Source organism: Vigna umbellata, chromosome 3, assembly GCF_029865625.1.
Source record: "Vigna umbellata cultivar VRB3 chromosome 3, Vumbellata_1.0, whole genome shotgun sequence".
Taxonomy (NCBI): Eukaryota; Viridiplantae; Streptophyta; class Magnoliopsida; order Fabales; family Fabaceae; genus Vigna; species Vigna umbellata.
The window spans coordinates 54,123,146-54,139,858 of NC_142167.1; the positions used below are offsets into that span (position 1 = coordinate 54,123,146).

The 16,713-nt window shown below is 34.2% G+C and overlaps 1 protein-coding gene across 2 annotated transcripts; it reads left to right on the top strand.

Moving 5' to 3' along the window:
* The first annotated feature begins 5,031 nt into the window (after positions 1 to 5,031).
* Positions 5,032 to 13,090, top strand: LOC124833418 (ran guanine nucleotide release factor, putative (Mog1/PsbP/DUF1795-like photosystem II reaction center PsbP family protein)). Of its 2 annotated transcripts, none has more exons than XM_088111130.1 (8): positions 5,032 to 5,187; positions 5,405 to 5,528; positions 5,652 to 5,687; positions 5,780 to 5,917; positions 6,615 to 6,701; positions 11,521 to 11,568; positions 11,671 to 11,747; positions 12,236 to 13,090. In XM_088111130.1, exons 2-8 carry the CDS (start codon positions 5,454 to 5,456, stop codon positions 12,369 to 12,371), a joined length of 597 nt encoding a protein of 198 aa, XP_087967256.1. In that variant the 5' UTR covers positions 5,032 to 5,187; positions 5,405 to 5,453; the 3' UTR covers positions 12,372 to 13,090. The 2 variants fall into 2 exon arrangements, with proteins under 2 accessions (XP_087967256.1, XP_087967257.1); XM_088111131.1 differs by having other exon boundaries at positions 5,042 to 5,187; positions 5,402 to 5,528.
* The last annotated feature ends 3,623 nt before the right edge of the window (positions 13,091 to 16,713 follow it).

Sequence of the window (16,713 nt, forward strand, 5' to 3'; positions counted from 1 at the left end):
ATTGATTTTGCGGAATGGGACCATAGAGCTTTAGGGCAATTTTTTATTTGGACATAACACTAACGTGTTACCAATTTAATTTTTTAAATATATGATAAGATATAATATGATTTTTCTCAAACAAGGTTTTATGTTTCAATCTCACGCTTCACAAAAACTTCCTAGAAAAATCAACTTAGTCCAAATATAATAAAGTTTCTATAAAATAAAGTATGGTTTAAAAATTTTAGAACATGTTTTTCATAACATTTTCAAAATATATTTTAGATTATATAATCTAAAACATATTAAAAAAATTATAGGCTTAATTTTTTTTTGGTTGAAAAGTTATAAATAGATTCTTATTTTTGTTTTTGTTTCAATAAAGTTTTAATTTTTAAAAAATTAAATTAATTCTGTTTTTTATTAGTATCTTACGACGTTAAAGACATTACATATCAATTTGTTGTAATTTTTATTAAATTTTAATTTTTTTGTAAAATTTTCTGTTATCACGTCTTAGATTTTGTAGTGTAAATATCAGTATTAAGTGTCACTTATTTACATTGTCTATTTTTCTTTTATAAATTATAATATTAATATAAAGTATCAAATATAAATTATTATTTATAAATATAATATTAATAAAATGTTAATAACCATTAAAATTAGTTTGATTTTAATTTCTTTATTGAATTAGTTATATTATTATGTCAGAAAATACATTTTATTAAAAAATATAAATATAAATAATTTAAATACATTCTTATACTTTAAGTAATAAAATATTATTTTTGAATTTAACAAGTAAAATATTATTTTTTATTTTTAATTATAATAATATACTTAAATTTATGTAATATATTTTATTTTTAAAAATAATGTCGGACCAAAGTAACATAACAGCCTGAAATAAACATTTATCCGAAATGGAGGGTGCAGGTAAAGGCTATAGTTGCAGGAAGAGAAAGACCTCTTGAACCCGTATTACCTTTTATACTCTCTTTCATTCAATTAGTAACGTGGTTTTCTTTCTTCACCCATAAACACGGTAATCTTCAATCTATCCCTTATTCTAATTTTGATTGACTATTTTGAAAGATATTTTATATTTAAAAAATATGTTATTGTAAGAATTTAGAAAATAAATTATTAAAGTTGATAAATATTTTAAAATAATGAGATTGACTTATTTTAATATTAAAAGTTTAATAAAATAAATAAAATTTTTATAAATGTGTTTCATTATCTAAAACACTCATTGTCTTTTTAAAACTTATTCTCTGAGTTCTCTCTCTTATCTCTAAGAGATTTAACTTTTAAAATATTTGTTTAACGATTATGAGGTACCTAGGTGATCACGATAGTAAGCATTTCACCTTTATCCAATCATTTCTTTATCGAGTAAGTTAATTTTTACTCTCTTTTTTCCTTTGTTATGGTGCTTTGAGAAACATGCAAATTTATTCTACCGCATGTGTCGTTCGTTCTTCTCTTCTTGTTCCTTGTTGATAAGTGATTTCAATGATCTACTTGGTCAAAAATCTTGTGGTTTGTAGGTATAATTGTGTTCTCTTAGCGGAAATAGGGGTTGTTTGTTTTTTAGAGCCATTTAAGCTTTCCACCATGTAAGGGAAGCTAATAATTTCTTTATTTTTGAATTAAGAAGTATGAATTGTGGTTGCTAGGTTGCAAGGTTGATGTTCAATTGATTTTGTTATAATTTGAAATGGTTATTTAATGGTAATTGTGTTTTGATGAGTGTGTTTGGCTAATTGATGCATGATGTCATGAATGATTGTGAATTGGTACTTGTATGATCTTTTGAATCCTGCTATTTATGGGCGTAAATTGTATAAAACTGATGTGGTATTGGAAAGCAGAGAATAGATTAAGTTATAGGTTGGTTTTTTGTCTAAAATGGGGGGTTTTGTTAGACGAGAATTTGAGGTAATAGTCAAACGGGAGAAATTGAGTTCTTGGGTCTATTTTAGGGTCATGTAAAACTTGTAAAGACTTTTAGTTAATTAAAAATATGTTATTGAGTTGGTAAGTCAATTAGTTGAGTTTTTTATTTGTTTTAGAGGTTTTAATAGGTAAAAATATAAAGGAGTAGGTCTGTGTTAAAACTGAAGGTTTGAGATTTGTTTTTAAGTCAATTGTGACTTGTTTAGACCCTTAGTTTGCTAAATTCTGATTTATATGGTGTAGAATTGGTTATAGTGGTTGGGTTGGTTTAGTGCATCTTGTTTCTAACCAAATGAGCAATGTGGTATTCCATTTCACCTATAAACATGCTTTCGTATCAATCCTAGTGTTAAAGAACCCAAATTGGTCATTTGGATAGGTCCGAGGTGCACCAACATCAGAAAAATAGGTTGTTGTCATCTGTTATGGCGTTGAGTGGCTTTGAGTGAAGCTCAACGTTGGCAAACCATAGAGCTCACTATTGTTTAAGTGCTGAGCGCTCCCTTAGGGCGTTAAGTGGTGCAAAATATGAAAGAAAATGCTTTTGGCACGCTGAGCGCCAATCTTCCAATGGTGTTGGCGTTGGGCGCTTTGTTGTTGGTTTTGGTTGTGCCTTATGTTCTTTCGTTTCATGTTGAGTTTTAACTGTTTTTTTAGTACTTTGATGAATGTTTAGTAATATTTATGGACTTGTATGATGAGGTTTACGTGAGGTCATAATATAGATAAATGGAATTGGAAAAGAATTATAAGGATGAAATTGTTAATGGTTGTTTCAAGTATTGTATGTATGAATGTAGGAGTTCAGTCTTGGGAATTATCCTAACACTCTAATTGTCACTCATTCTCAAGTAGAGAGGGGTGAGACATATGGTGAGAGTAGTAGGAGGTTTTAGTCTAGGGGCTTTATCTTCGCCTAAGACGCAGAACAAACTAATCTTGTGTGTGTGTGGTTGGGTGAAACCCATTGGCAATGACTTTATAGAACAGTAGAGACCATTATAAGTGCATGACCCACCATAGCTCGACATCCATACATGTATCTGGATGGTCAAGTCTAGGTCTTAATGATATGCTTAAGATGTTTGTTTGATATTGGATAAAATGTAATGTATGATGTTTTGTGAAACTCCATGTTTAATTCTTTTAACATTACCTTACCTTTTTGTGTTTCTTTGATTGTTGTTTGCTTGTGTTTGTTTGTTTGTTTTTTTTGCAATGATCACTTGATTAGTATGAATAGAGGGAGACGATATTTCAGTAAAGTAGAGACACTTAGAAGAGATGGTGCAAGCATGTAGTTAGGTCTAAAACAATTAGTTTATTTTGAAAGACTTATTTTTTTAGATTTTATTATATAAAATTTTACTATTAGTTATTTTTGGATAATTGTGAAAATAATTTATTTTCACTTCAACCGTTTATATTTTATTGATTTGATGATGTTTTTTAGACAATGTGTTTAAACTACTTAAATAAGATGCTACATAAATATTCAATCTAAAATATATATAAAAAAATAAATTATAGATGATAGGTTTAGGAATTTAGATGTTACATAAATATTCAATCTAATATATATATATATATATATATATATATATATATATATATATATATATAAAATACATTTTAGATGATAGGTTTAGGAAGATATTTCTAAATTTAAAAATGACTTTCAAAATATTTGTTTTAAATCTTTTTTTAATATTCTGAAATGATTATTTTGAAATATATTTTTAAATTTTTAAATAACTTCAGAATCCATATTTTTTTTATATTTCGAAATATATATTTGCATTTAAAATTATTTTTATAATAATATTTTTAAAATATAAAACCATGTCCAAAATAACTATTTTGTCATTTTTGAATTTGAAAATACTTTGTATAACACTCAAACTAAAATATGTTTAAAATTATAAAGCAAATATTAACTCTATTCCTTATTAAAATTATAATAAAGTTCTTTACTCTTCTTTATTTTTAACCACATTCAAAAAATGTCTTTCGAAATATTCAATTTATAATGTATAAAACAATATATTCTTGAAATATTTGTTTTAGAAACTTTTTTAATATTCTAAAATGATTGTTTAAAATATATTTTTAAATTAAAAAATAACACCCACAAGTGTTATTTTAATTTTTTTAATATTCTAAAATGACTATAGGAAATATAGATTCCGAAATATCTTTAAAAATAGTATTTCAGCAAATATAAAAAGATTAAAAAAAAACTATTTTGAAAGCTATTTTTGAATTTGAAAACATTTTTCGAAAAACTCCACTTGAAATGTGTTTAAAATTATATCTCGAAATAAACAAATATTTCCAAAGTTATTCAATAATATAATTTTAAACACATTCTAAAATAAATGTTTTAAAAGGTATTTTTAATTGAAAATAACTTCCAAAAATATTCGTTGGGGAATATTTAAAAAAAATGCATTCCATTCCATTTAGATCATTCATTCACGTGCCATAACTTAGGATTCGTGATATTTGTTTGGGGATGAAGCCAGAAAGAGCTCTTTGGTTTCCACCATTCTGATTTTTTTCGGCTCTTTGCGCGACTGTTGGTGTGAGTGCCGTTCAACGGCGAGGAAGAAGACGATGGCCGCGTATGAAGGTGAAGAAAAAATGTTGGGGGTGTGTACTCGTCCTGGTGCGGGAGAACGATGAGGGAGAGGAAGAGGGTAAAGTTGGAATATATGATTTTAAGGGGTGCAGGAAGAAAAGGATAGCAGTAACCCATTCCCTTAGGTCCACCAAGCGCAGCCCAACCCAAACACGCTCATCCACCCCTCTCTAACTCGCTCTCTCCGAATTCGCTGATCTAACTCTCACATTCTCTCAACAACACTAACTCACTCTGCAAGCCGCAGCACACTGCCTCACGCCGGCGCATAGTCCGGCGAAGACGCAACGGGCGTCGACGACGCCCGAAACAGCGAGCTTCGGCCTCCGCCCCGCGACATTCTCATTCATGGAAGCTTATTGAGTTGATTCTCTGACCCATAGTGGGTTTATGTGAATTAACAGCCCACCAAACCTTGGTGGGCCGGATCGGGTTCAACGTTTACAGCTTCCTTTCTCGTGGGCCGGGTCAGCCCATTTATAAGGTGGGCCAAAATGGGCCGGACTGCATATACCTACACTAGGTAGCAGTGCCAGAAGAACAAACTAGAGCTTCTGCGTCTGCTGCTGCTTATTCTCACGTAGTTCGATTCCTCCCAGGTATTCTTACTTCTCTTATGCTTTTTTTTTATCTCAACTGTATCTTTTTTGTAATCACTACAGTGTTTAGCTTTGTTCATTCATTTGGGGTTAATTATCGACTTATCGTTCCCTAAATGAGTAATTGTAATATATAGTTGATTTTTGGGTTCCGTTAACTTGGTTCACGTGAATTGCTTGAACGGGGTTGTAATTTTCCGCTTTTGATGTAAAGTAGGGTGGTGGTGGTGGAGGTGCTGTCCCCTGTTCTTTTCATTGGTGCAAAAATGCCACAAGATATAACTTACCAACACCCTTTGTTTGGTGGCAAAATATCTTGCACGTTCCCCAACAGGTTCCAGGTCATTCATTTTTGTTTTGTTTTGCATTTTCCTTATTCTTGTTTTCTCTGGATAAACCATTCGAAGACACTGTGTGTGTGGCTTTAATTTTGCTGAAATTAAGGTTATGGTTATTTCTTGTAGGATGTCAGCGACATTCGAGAAGTCCCTGATCATCAGGTCTTGTCATGCCTTTTTCACTTAGATTGTATTCTATGTTTTGCTTATTCCTTTTGCTGACTTGATTTTGGGGTATTGATGCTGCTGTATAGGAGGTGTTCGCCGACCCGAACCGAGACGAAAGCTTGATCATTGAGCTTTTAGAATTCAGGCCTGACGTTGCTGATAATGAGAGTGCTGTATGGTTTCTTCACGACCTTGCCAGTGAACAGGATGCTGAAGGAACTCTGGTATGTCGTCATTTCATCATGATTTCGTCATATTATCAGATTCTTTAAATGTTGCACTGTAATTGGTATATGGAAACTGAATTTTATGAAGTTCATCCTATTATGTGTTGACCATGAAAAATTGTGGATTGAATGAATGATACCAACGGTAGGTGTACTGTGCTTTCTGAATATTTGATTGTTTTGCTTTTACCATACAGTATCATCTCCAGTGAAAAAAAATATGCTTTCGGGGCTTGGTTGATTTAGTTCCATAAGGGGTGCTATAATTTCTATGCTATTTAATTTATCAAAGTTTTCTTTTCAAAGTTTGTTTGTTGGTCCACGGTAGTTGTTTGATATGATCTTAAACTTTGTGTGAGTGTGTTCTATGTAGTTTAGGAGGTTTACCTGTCATTGATAATTGGAAGACTCTGTTCTCCCTTACAGCTAACTATAACATCGCTTGTGATATTTCTTCCTATTAATTCCAAAGTGGTTTGATTTATCAAAGCATTACACTACTTCAATTGCTGTGTGAAAGAGCATGTATTATCTCCCAACCCAACACACATTAACGGGAAAAGGAATTTCTCTTAGAGAAGATAGCTTTCTTTTAAAGCTATCCATTTAATGTCTTATTTGTTGCAAAATTTAATTGTTTCATGATTATCTAAGTTATTGCGTTATGATCATCTCTCCACTTTAAATTGATCAGGTTGTTGAGCAGTCAGGAGTTCTGGAAGCACCTGGTTTGACGTACTACAATACTCCTGCAGTTGTAACAACTGCAGTGGGTCAGATGGTAATGTTTCCACGTTTGTTTTGACCTTAATTTATGTTTGTACATCATTTCCTGATCATCTAAATGCGTCACTTTGGGACTAATTTTCTTACATTGTTTCTTATAACTTCTCTGGATTGTTAATTAGATTTCACCATCTACTTGCGTGCCTTGTTATTTTCTGTATTCGTTGTTCATAGATTGAGGGTGTGAAAAGACAGTGTTACGAGTCCAAAACTAGATCAACTTAACTTCCTTCTTATCTATTATTTATTACTCTTGAACTTGATATTATTTGATGATATCTTTATCATATAGATTACTTGTGTACTTGTATTGTAGCCTGTTTTCTTACTGCTCAGTGTTAATGATATTTGTTAATTTGATTATTCATCTTGGTGGCCACCCATACCTGAATACTATTAAATCGATATCTACCCTTTTTTTGCACTAATTTGGAGCATAGTTAGCTGCCTATTCATCAGTGTCAGTCTAAGCTTGCATATGATTTTTTCTGGTGTAGTGGTGCTAGGAGAACTTTCTTATAGTTGAAGTATGGTTTTTAGTCTGGTCTACCACTTCCTTAGATATTCACATATATATTAATCTCCTTATTGTCTGCAAATTGCTGATTATCTGAGAACTCAGGAACTTATCTAAGAAAAATGATTGACATTTGGTTTAATCTGTATATGCCTATGTACATGTCTATTTTCAATATGACATTATCAAATGGGCATTAAGTTCCATCTATGATATGTTCAATTTACTCAATAACCATCTTGAGTCAGACATGTCACGTGCCTCTCCGTGGTTATAAAGCTGCATATTGTAATTGGCCCAAACACATGATCTACATATATGCTAGCTAAATAAAGATGAAGGTCTAGAAATCTGTTTTGTGAAATCATGTTGGTTTTCCCCAATTACACCATTTATTTATATTATTATTTCAGTAAAAATAATTGGATGGCTACAATTTAGTGCCATAAATGATCCTTATTTCTCAGTCTTGACTTGCGAACAACAAAAATACACTGGATTTCTGTAACTTCAAGACAGTGGAAATTGGCTAATTTTACATAGGCTTAATTACCTACTTAGTCCCCATGTTCAGAGGTAATTTGCTGTTTAGTACCCGGTTTTAAAAATGTAGGCATTTGATACCTATGTTTTGAAATTTGTATCAATTGAATCCTACCCACTTAACGCCGTTATAAATCTAACGTTTTTTCTGACTGTGTATGTGATTTGTGGACGAGCGGTTATGGACGAGCGTTCGCTTCGTTGGACGAGCGTCCTCTTCTGCCTGACTGGGCGTTCGCTTCGCTGGACGAGCGTCCTCTTCTGCCTGACTGGGCGTTCGCTTCGCTGGACGAGCGTCCTCTTCTGCCTCGCTGGACGAGCGTCCTCTTCGCTGGACGAGCGTCCTCGTCGCTCGTCCACAAACGCTCGTCCACAAATCACATACACAGTCAGAAAAACGTTAGATTTATAACGGCGTTAAGTGGGTAGGATTCAATTGATACAAATTTCAAAACATAGGTATCAAATGCCTACATTTTTAAAACCGGGTACTAAACATCAAATTACCTCCGAACATGGGGACTAAGTAGGTAATTAAGCCTTTTACATAATTGGAAAAAATCATTTCCTTTATTAGTGTAATTTTGGATTTATGAAGATTTTTTTATCAGATATTTATGTTGGAGCTGTACAAGCTAAAAATACATGTGTTACTTTTATTATCGGTGTTTTAATATTGGGTTATTTGTAATAGCATGATACTCATAGGTTGATTGCATTTCAGATTTTAATTTTGTTTCGGTAGATATTTTCGGGACCGAGACACAAACCTTTCTGACGCTTGAATCACGAGCTCCACATGCTCCTTCTGCTTAGACCGCTCAGCTTCCACAGTTTGACTTCCGTCTAGGCCGTTCGGTCACGTTAGTCTTGGCCAATCGGTTGCCTTCGTGTCCCAGGAGAGGAGGTACCTGCAAAAGATAATCCGACGCTCAAGTTAGGCGTGTGTTTTGAAGAGCCTCGGCTCTTGGTTGAGTATTTAGTGAAAGATTATCACTGTTGAATGTTTGGTGTTATGAAGGGTGAATTGAACGTAAGTGGAACCTACTTGGCTTTCGGTCCTGGCTTTGTATTTATAATTTACCTCATGGATCCTGAGCTGATACAAGCCCAATAAAATATAAATAGAATAAGATATAAACAGATTACCTGAAAACTCGGTTGGTTGTTGATAACCTGCTTTATCAATATCTTTAATTAGATATTCTTTGATTATTTTATCATCTGCTGGACTGTTGGCCCAACAATAGCTTAAGCGCTGGCCCAATTGCGGCCCAATCTTTGACCTGAGTGGATGGACCGAACGATGCTGATTGTTAACCGTTCGGCCTCCACTTGGTACGATACATTATTCCCCCCAAGTCTGAGTTAACCGTTCGGCTTTAGCCGTGGTGAACTATAGGACTTATGAGTTTGAGGGAGACTGATTTTCCTGTAGTGAGGAGTTTGCTTTCCATGTAAACATGAACCGAGACAGATTTACCTCTCGGCCTTCAACATGAACCAAGAGGGATTTACCTCTCGGCCTTCAACATGAACCGAGAGGGATTTACCTCTCGGCCTTCAACATGAACCGAGAGGGAATTACCTCTCGGCCTTCAACATGAACCGAGAGGGATTTACCTCTCAGCCTTCAACATGAACCGAGAGGGATTTACCTCTCGGTCTTTGACTTTGACCTAGGAGTTCCTCCTAGGGAGCGGGTTTTACCGTTCGATTTATAGTACACAGGGGACTGTCTTCACCGTTCGGTTTATAACTTCGGTTTGTTGGCAAGAGGGTTTTACCTCTCGGCCGAGAGGGATTTACCTCTCGGTCTTTATCTTCAACATCATCGAGAGGACTTTACCTCTTTGTCGAGAAAGTTTTACCGCTGGTCTTCAACATCATCAAGAGGGATTTACCCCTCGGCCGAGAGGGATTTACCGCTCGGTCTTTGAGCTAGGAGTTCTTCCTAGTGAACGGGCTTTACCATTCGGCTTTGAGAGGGCTTTATCTCCCTGCTTTGACTTTGACCTAGGAGTTCTTCCTAGGGAACGGGCTTTACCGTTCGGCTTTGAGAAGGCTTTACCTCCCTGCTTTGTCTTCAACGAGAGGGATTTACCTCTCGGTCTTTGTCTTCAACAAGAGGGATTTACCTCTCGGTCTTTGACTTTGACCTAGGAGCTCTTCCTAGGGAACGAGCTTTACCGTTCGGCTCGGACCAAGTGTTTTTCAAATAACATCCCTGGGTTTTGTTTACGAGAGTGACAGTTCGTTTAAAACTTTTATCATCGCTCGGTTTGACTAGGTGTTTTTCACATAACGCCCCTGGGTTTTGTTTACGAGAGTGACAGTCGTTTAAAACTTTTATCACCACTCGGTTTGGACCAAGTGTTTTTCACATAACGTCCCTGGGTTTTGTTTACGAGAGTGATAGTTCGTTTAGAACTTTTATCACCGCTCGGTTTGGACCAGGTTCTTTTCACATAACGTCCCTGGGTTTTGTTTACGAGACTGACAGTTCGTTTAGAACTTTTATCACCACTCGGTTTCGACCAGGTGTTTTTCACATAACGCCCCTGGGTTTTGTTTACGAGAGTGACAGTTCATTTAGAACTTTTATCACTGCTCGGTTCTTGCCCTCCTCTTGGACGAGTGGTCTGCATGAACTTGTCACATGTACTGTGAAGCCGAATAACTGAATACCAATGAGGCCGAATGGGCCAGCTGTTGCATGGTTGAACACTTGATGCCAAATTTTGCTAAGTGGTGAGTGCATTAATAAATCTTCAACAATATTATAATATTGAATTAAGATATTTAAATTAAATCATATAGATTAAATAATAAAATGAATTTATATCGAAATAATTATCGGTAAAGCCGTAGAAGCTTGTTGACGTTGATGGTGAGACGGCATCCATGTCCGGTTCCTTGTGGTCATAAGGGATGCCCCTCGATCCCACGGTGGGCGCCAAAATGTTTCGGTAGATATTTTCGGGATCGAGACACAAACCTTTCTGACGCTTGAATCACGAGCTCCACCTGCTCCTTCCGCTTAGACCGCTCGGCTTCCACAGTTTGACTTCCGTCTAGGCCGTTTGGTCATGTCAGTCTTGGTCGATCGGTTGCCTTCGTGCCCCAGGGGGAGTTACCTGCAAAAGATACTCCGACGCTCAAGTTAGGCGTGTGATTTGAAGAGCCTCGGCTCTTAGTTGAGTATTTAGTGAAAGATTATCACTGTTGAATGTTTGGGTGTTATGAAGGGTGAATTGAACGTAAGTGGAACCTACCTGGCTTTCGGTCCTGGTTTTGTATTTATAATTTACCTCATGGATCCTGAGCTAATACAAACCCAATAAGATATAAACAGATTATCTGAAAATTCGGTTGATTGTTTATAACCTGCTTTATCAATATCTTTAATTAGATATTCTTTGATTATTTTATCATCTGCTGGACGGTTGGCCCAACAATAGCTTAAGCGTTGGCCCAATTGCGGCCCAATCTTTGACTCAAATTTCAATTTAACTCACTTATAGGTTTAAAATATGTTCTTGTCTTTCTATTCCTATATTAGTTCGGATTTTAATTAATTAATTTATTTTTTATTTATTTATTTTTATTTTCTTGTAAGAGAAAATTGATTCCTTTTTCATATCTCCGTTTTCAAGGTTGTTCTTTATATAATGTGTGCAAGTGAGTTTTTTAAAGAGTTTTGCGCCACCGCGCATGTTTTCAATCACTTACAGTCATATGGAATTGTTGGCAGGCAATTTCCAAAGGTCGGCAAGGAAGGGAAGCACAAAATATTGTGAAAGTAGGTTTCGCGTTACTTCAACATTTGCTAATGGTAATTTGACAATGTTACTACATCGACTGATCTTTTGATTCATTCCAAAATTGTTTAATTTTTTTTCAGGTTTATTTGGCAAATTTGCGTCTTAAAGAAGTTGATACCGACGTTCTAATCACTGCATACGAGCCAATTGTTATAAAGTAAGTTGTAGAATATCTTTTTCATGACAATAAGCTCTTCCCTAACTTGTCTAGTAATTCAAGTTATGACTGATTGGGTGAGTTCTATTGAGTTTAGGTGGATGTTCAGGTTTTGTTTAAACTTTTTATTTGTCTAATTACGCTCATCCCCTGTAGTTTAAAGTCTAATGAAATCACAGCCAATACTCGTCCCCTTTTTGACATTAGTTTGACCTCTCTAATCCATATATAAGAAATCAGGAGGTTTTTGTCAATAAAAAAATATTCAAAGTATTATTCTGGTATATACCCAATATTATGAGTGCAATTGATCTTTCCTTTGGGTGGAAAATTATCCTTTCTGGTGTTAACATGTAATTGATCGTGTAAATCTTCAACTGCTAGAGTTAAGCAAATCAAATAAAAAATCAAAGGAAATATCATCTATTCTAGTGAAAGCTCTACATCATGTGCTAGACATACATTTTGATTCTATTCTATGTCTTCAGTCCTTTGAGCGAAAGCGCAGACACAGTTGGTGCTGGTGTAGCCGTTCCAGCTGCTCAAGTTGGATGTACGCCCATGGATGAGGTCTTTAAACTGGCTGTTACAAGCTTCAGGGTTCTTGACTGGAGTCTTTTTTGATGCAAGACCCTAGGTATGCCGGGAGCAAGTTTTTGCTAAACTGTGTGGAGCCAGGCTTTAACCGTTTTTATTTTAGTGAAATTTGGGAAAGGTGCAAATACCATTTTGATCACTGTATATTCCTCATGTGTTTTTTCTTTGGTCCATAAGTACTCCAATTTTTTGGCATTTGGTCATGTTTCATGATTTCACTTAGTTAACTTGTTTGGATTGTTACTTGTAACTGGATAGAATAATGTGTTCGGAAATGTCAGTGACTTTTCCCTTTAAGGAGGTGGTAGATTGGAGTTTGTAATAATGGTTAGCGTTACTTTAGATGTTGCTTTATACCCAGCAACCTGGGACAGGAACAACGTGCCTCCTGGAAGCACTGTGATTGCAGCACAAAAGGGCCATAGCCACCAGCTTATACGTGGTAGGGTTATCTATTATTGAGTTTTGGTGGGCAAAGTAGTATGGACAAAATGATGAAACACTTGAAGAGAGACTTGTAGACAAGCTTTGCCTACTATGGACTTTCAAATCAATAGGTGACAGACATGTTTCGTGTTAGAGATGAACTTGCATTTAAAAATGTCTTTGTACAAGTCAGACATCAATTTCAGTACTTAAGTTATAGTAGATAATGATAGGATTTCATGACTGAACAGGATTGAGTGACAACAGAGTTAAAAAGACTCCAATTCGTTTCATGAATAAACAAATATATCTAATCTTTATTTGCTTTTTTTTTTTCCTTTATAAAATCAAAGTGTGTAGTTTCTTAACGCTCTTTTATTCATGGAACGTCAAAGAGAAAACAAGACATGATATTATCCTGTAATATAATACATCTATCAAACATAATATGGCATGAAAATTTCAGAAATTCTATGTCCTTGAAAGAATTAGAACAATAGACTGTTTGGTTCCATGTCTTAAGCTAATAGTTATAACTTCAAAGATATCAGGGAATTTGAGCTTTCCAGCGAGTTTTCAAACACAAAAAAAGTTTGCTTTTTATTGTACTACGATCGATCTTCAGATGACTGCCATATACAATGAATTCTACTGCTCTCTTGTCACACCGAATTTCTTTGCAACCAAAGTTTCAATAAGCTTTCTTTTTCAGTCGCTATGCAATGATTAATTAAAACGGTTGATAGTTGAGAAGCTCAGAAGCTTGCTTCAAACTAGGAACTGTACTTGCCCCTTTTAGAAGGTACACAGAAATCTCAAGGTTGAAAAATTTGCAAGAAAATATGGCCAAAACCCTCTTAGAAGTCAGAAACAGGATCTGAGTTCCAAGTTTCAACCATCGTAATCCATGCAAATTCTATCTCTGTTGGGCAACACAGTGAGAGCAGAGTGTAGATTTTACATGTAACCAAAATGAGTTCTGTGCAGAGGTTTAATTAAGGACAGTGTGAACTGGTGAATGATGAAAATGATAAGAGGTGGCACTCTTAGGACCCCAAAAGTTACAACCATGATGTTGTGATGAGTCAATCACGTGTCATGCAACTAGTTTGAAAAATAATGCATTGTATGGACCCACCCAATAAAATAGACGATATGGCAGTCTTCTTAGGCGAATGGTTTCACACACATTGTGAATTCAGAAAGGAAAACTGCTGGAAATTATTGGTGCCCAATCAACGTCAAATCATTGTCAAATCTCTTGAGATCAAGGTGCTGGCTGCCACACTGTGACACTCACATACATACATACATCATACCCTTATTCTGCACACTGTTAAACAACAAACCAAAATTAAAATTTTCCCTGAAATTCCATTGGAACCAACAACTTTAGGAAAGTTTATGGTACCACTTTTTTCCGTCAATTTTGCAATGCTTTCTCAAAGGAACACTAACGGAAATTTTGTCCTAACATATCCCAACATATTTCTTTTTTTAATCTATTAAGAAAACGGATGATATATAACGCCCCAATTTCATTGTAATCCTTTTAAGTTATTCTGAATTTGCAGTATTGTGTATGGGAATTATTACGCTGTTGTAGTTCTGGCAATGATAAGCACTGGGCATTAATTAATTAGCCAATAAGAAAGGTCGTCGTCGAAAGTAATAAGCGATGGGTTTTGAATGTGATATGAATAGAAGAAGGACAAGAAATGTTTATATTCGTTGCAATTAATGAAAAGAAAGACAAAGTGAGAGAGAAAACTGCCGACAATGACCACCGCGGAGTTAATAGCGATCTATTCTTTTGTGTCCAAACTTGAAAAAAATATCAACAATGATAGGAAAATGTTGTGGACAGACGGACGTTTCCAGCTTCCTATATCTTGTGAGTGTGTGAGAATGAAAAGAAAAGGAGAGACTAATTTTGTATATTAAGGTTGCTCCGAAAATACAATTTTATACGTTTAGCTTCTCATGATTTTTCATATAGTCATATCAGAGTTTTTGTGGAGCGGCTTGATGGTAAAAAATTAAAAGGAAAAAATTATGAATTTAATTTTCTCTATTAAAAAATTAATAATTAACATTTGTTAATAAAAAAAATTCTGAATTTTTATCTTAGAATTTTGTAAAATATCACAACATGATGTGTGTTCGTTATTATCTTTTATTTGACAATACATAATAACATTTAAATTATTTTAAAGTTTAAAGTAATTGATTTCATTGAAATGCAAATTTTAAGTAAAAGAAGAATACCATGTGAAATTTCTTTCCCTATTAAAAGAATCACAATGAAGGCATTTTAATCAGAATACCAGTAAGTGGGGCTGAAAATACCTTATCATTGTTCTTCCCAAAAAGTGGGGTCAAACAACTTCTAAAAAAATCATTAATTTTGGTTTTGCTCAGTCAAAGTCCTGTTAAAATTTCATGATTTCATTTGATCCAAGAGAAAACCAAGCTTTGCGATTAGTGTTAAAAATATCTTGTTGCTACTAGGTTCTAGAACAAGAGTTGTAAGGTCATCGTTATCCTTACCAATACATGTTTTTAGGGTTAAACAATCTTTTAATGCTTTTAGGTAATTGAGATGCACTCATCATAATATTTTTTTACTCTAAGTTTTAGTCTTTCTTTTATTCTTTGTGCTAATCTGAGAGAAAGAAGAATTATTTTGTTGGAAATTAGACTTAAGATCTTCATTTTAATACTAATTATTAGATTAAATATTTATTATGAGGTTAAAAGTTATTATTGATTGATAATATGCAAAAGTCTTTCTATTTAAGAGTATAATAGATCAAATGTTATCATTTAATTGTGATTTGGTCTCATGAACTTATATTACAAGATAATTGATTCCACTTATAAAAATGTCTTCCTTTTGAAGTTATTCTTTTTCTTTCACTTCACTAGTATCACGGGATAACATGTGTGGGGTCCTAATGATACTAACAGTAGTTAAATACCTCTTAGGAATCTAAAAAGATTTCAAAGACAACTAAAAAAATTTATTTTTCCATAAAAGGTGTAAATTAAAAAAAAAATCAATTATAATTTATGCTCTTAGTTACATAAATGTGACAAGTAATAGAATGGTAGATAAGCTGAATTTAATCACCACAACTCATATTCAACCATATAGGGTTATAATGACTATGTGTAAAGGGATACCCATACTTAAATATGTCTTATAGCCCTCTCTATAAAGTGAAATCACAAGTAAACTCTAGAAACAAGTTCTTACAGAAGATATTTGAACAATACAAAATTTATATGAAAAACTTGTTACAAAGATTTTACTTTTTCAAAGAGTTTTGTGTTCTTTTCTTTATGAGGTCTTCTTTATATAGGCATATTCGAAAAATATTCATTACTCAAAGACATTTACTTTATATATTATAATTTGATCTTATCTCTAGTCGATGTGGGACTTCCAACACACCCCCTTCACGCCGAGGTATAGACATCTCGTGCATGATAGTAGAGATTGGGTGGTCTGATAAATGCCCGATAGCGAGTGAAATAGAAATGCCCAAGAAACAAAAAATATCACTAGGATAGGCTCTAACCATGGCTCTGATATCATATTAGAAGGTGTGTTTAAGCCTAACTCAACCCCACAAAACCGACTTGTAAGGTGAGGTTTGCATCTCACTTATATATTATAATTTGGCCTTATCTATAGTCGATGTGAGACTCCCAACAATGTATAACCTTTTGTGAGAAGTCAGATGCTATATTACTTTGTAGAGACAATTGTGTTGCTTGTACGAATTGAGCATACAAAAAGACATTGATAAAACATTCTTATAATGTCTTCTTATCTCTTAACGTTCTTCTGAACCAATGCATAACTTTAAAATAAAGTTTTGTCCTTTATGATCTGCACAAATAAAGAGAAACAACATAATAGACAAGGAAGTACTAT

Excerpts from the sequence above, each read along its gene's own strand:
- LOC124833418 (XM_088111130.1), top strand. The coding sequence starts at position 5,454 with ATGCCACAAGATATAACTTACCAACACCCTTTGTTTGGTGGCAAAATA. Across the intron at positions 5,529-5,651 it reads CGTTCCCCAACAGGTTCCAG|GATGTCAGCGACATTCGAGA; the intron begins GTCATTCATTTT and ends TATTTCTTGTAG. Across the intron at positions 5,918-6,614 it reads AGGATGCTGAAGGAACTCTG|GTTGTTGAGCAGTCAGGAGT; the intron begins GTATGTCGTCAT and ends TAAATTGATCAG.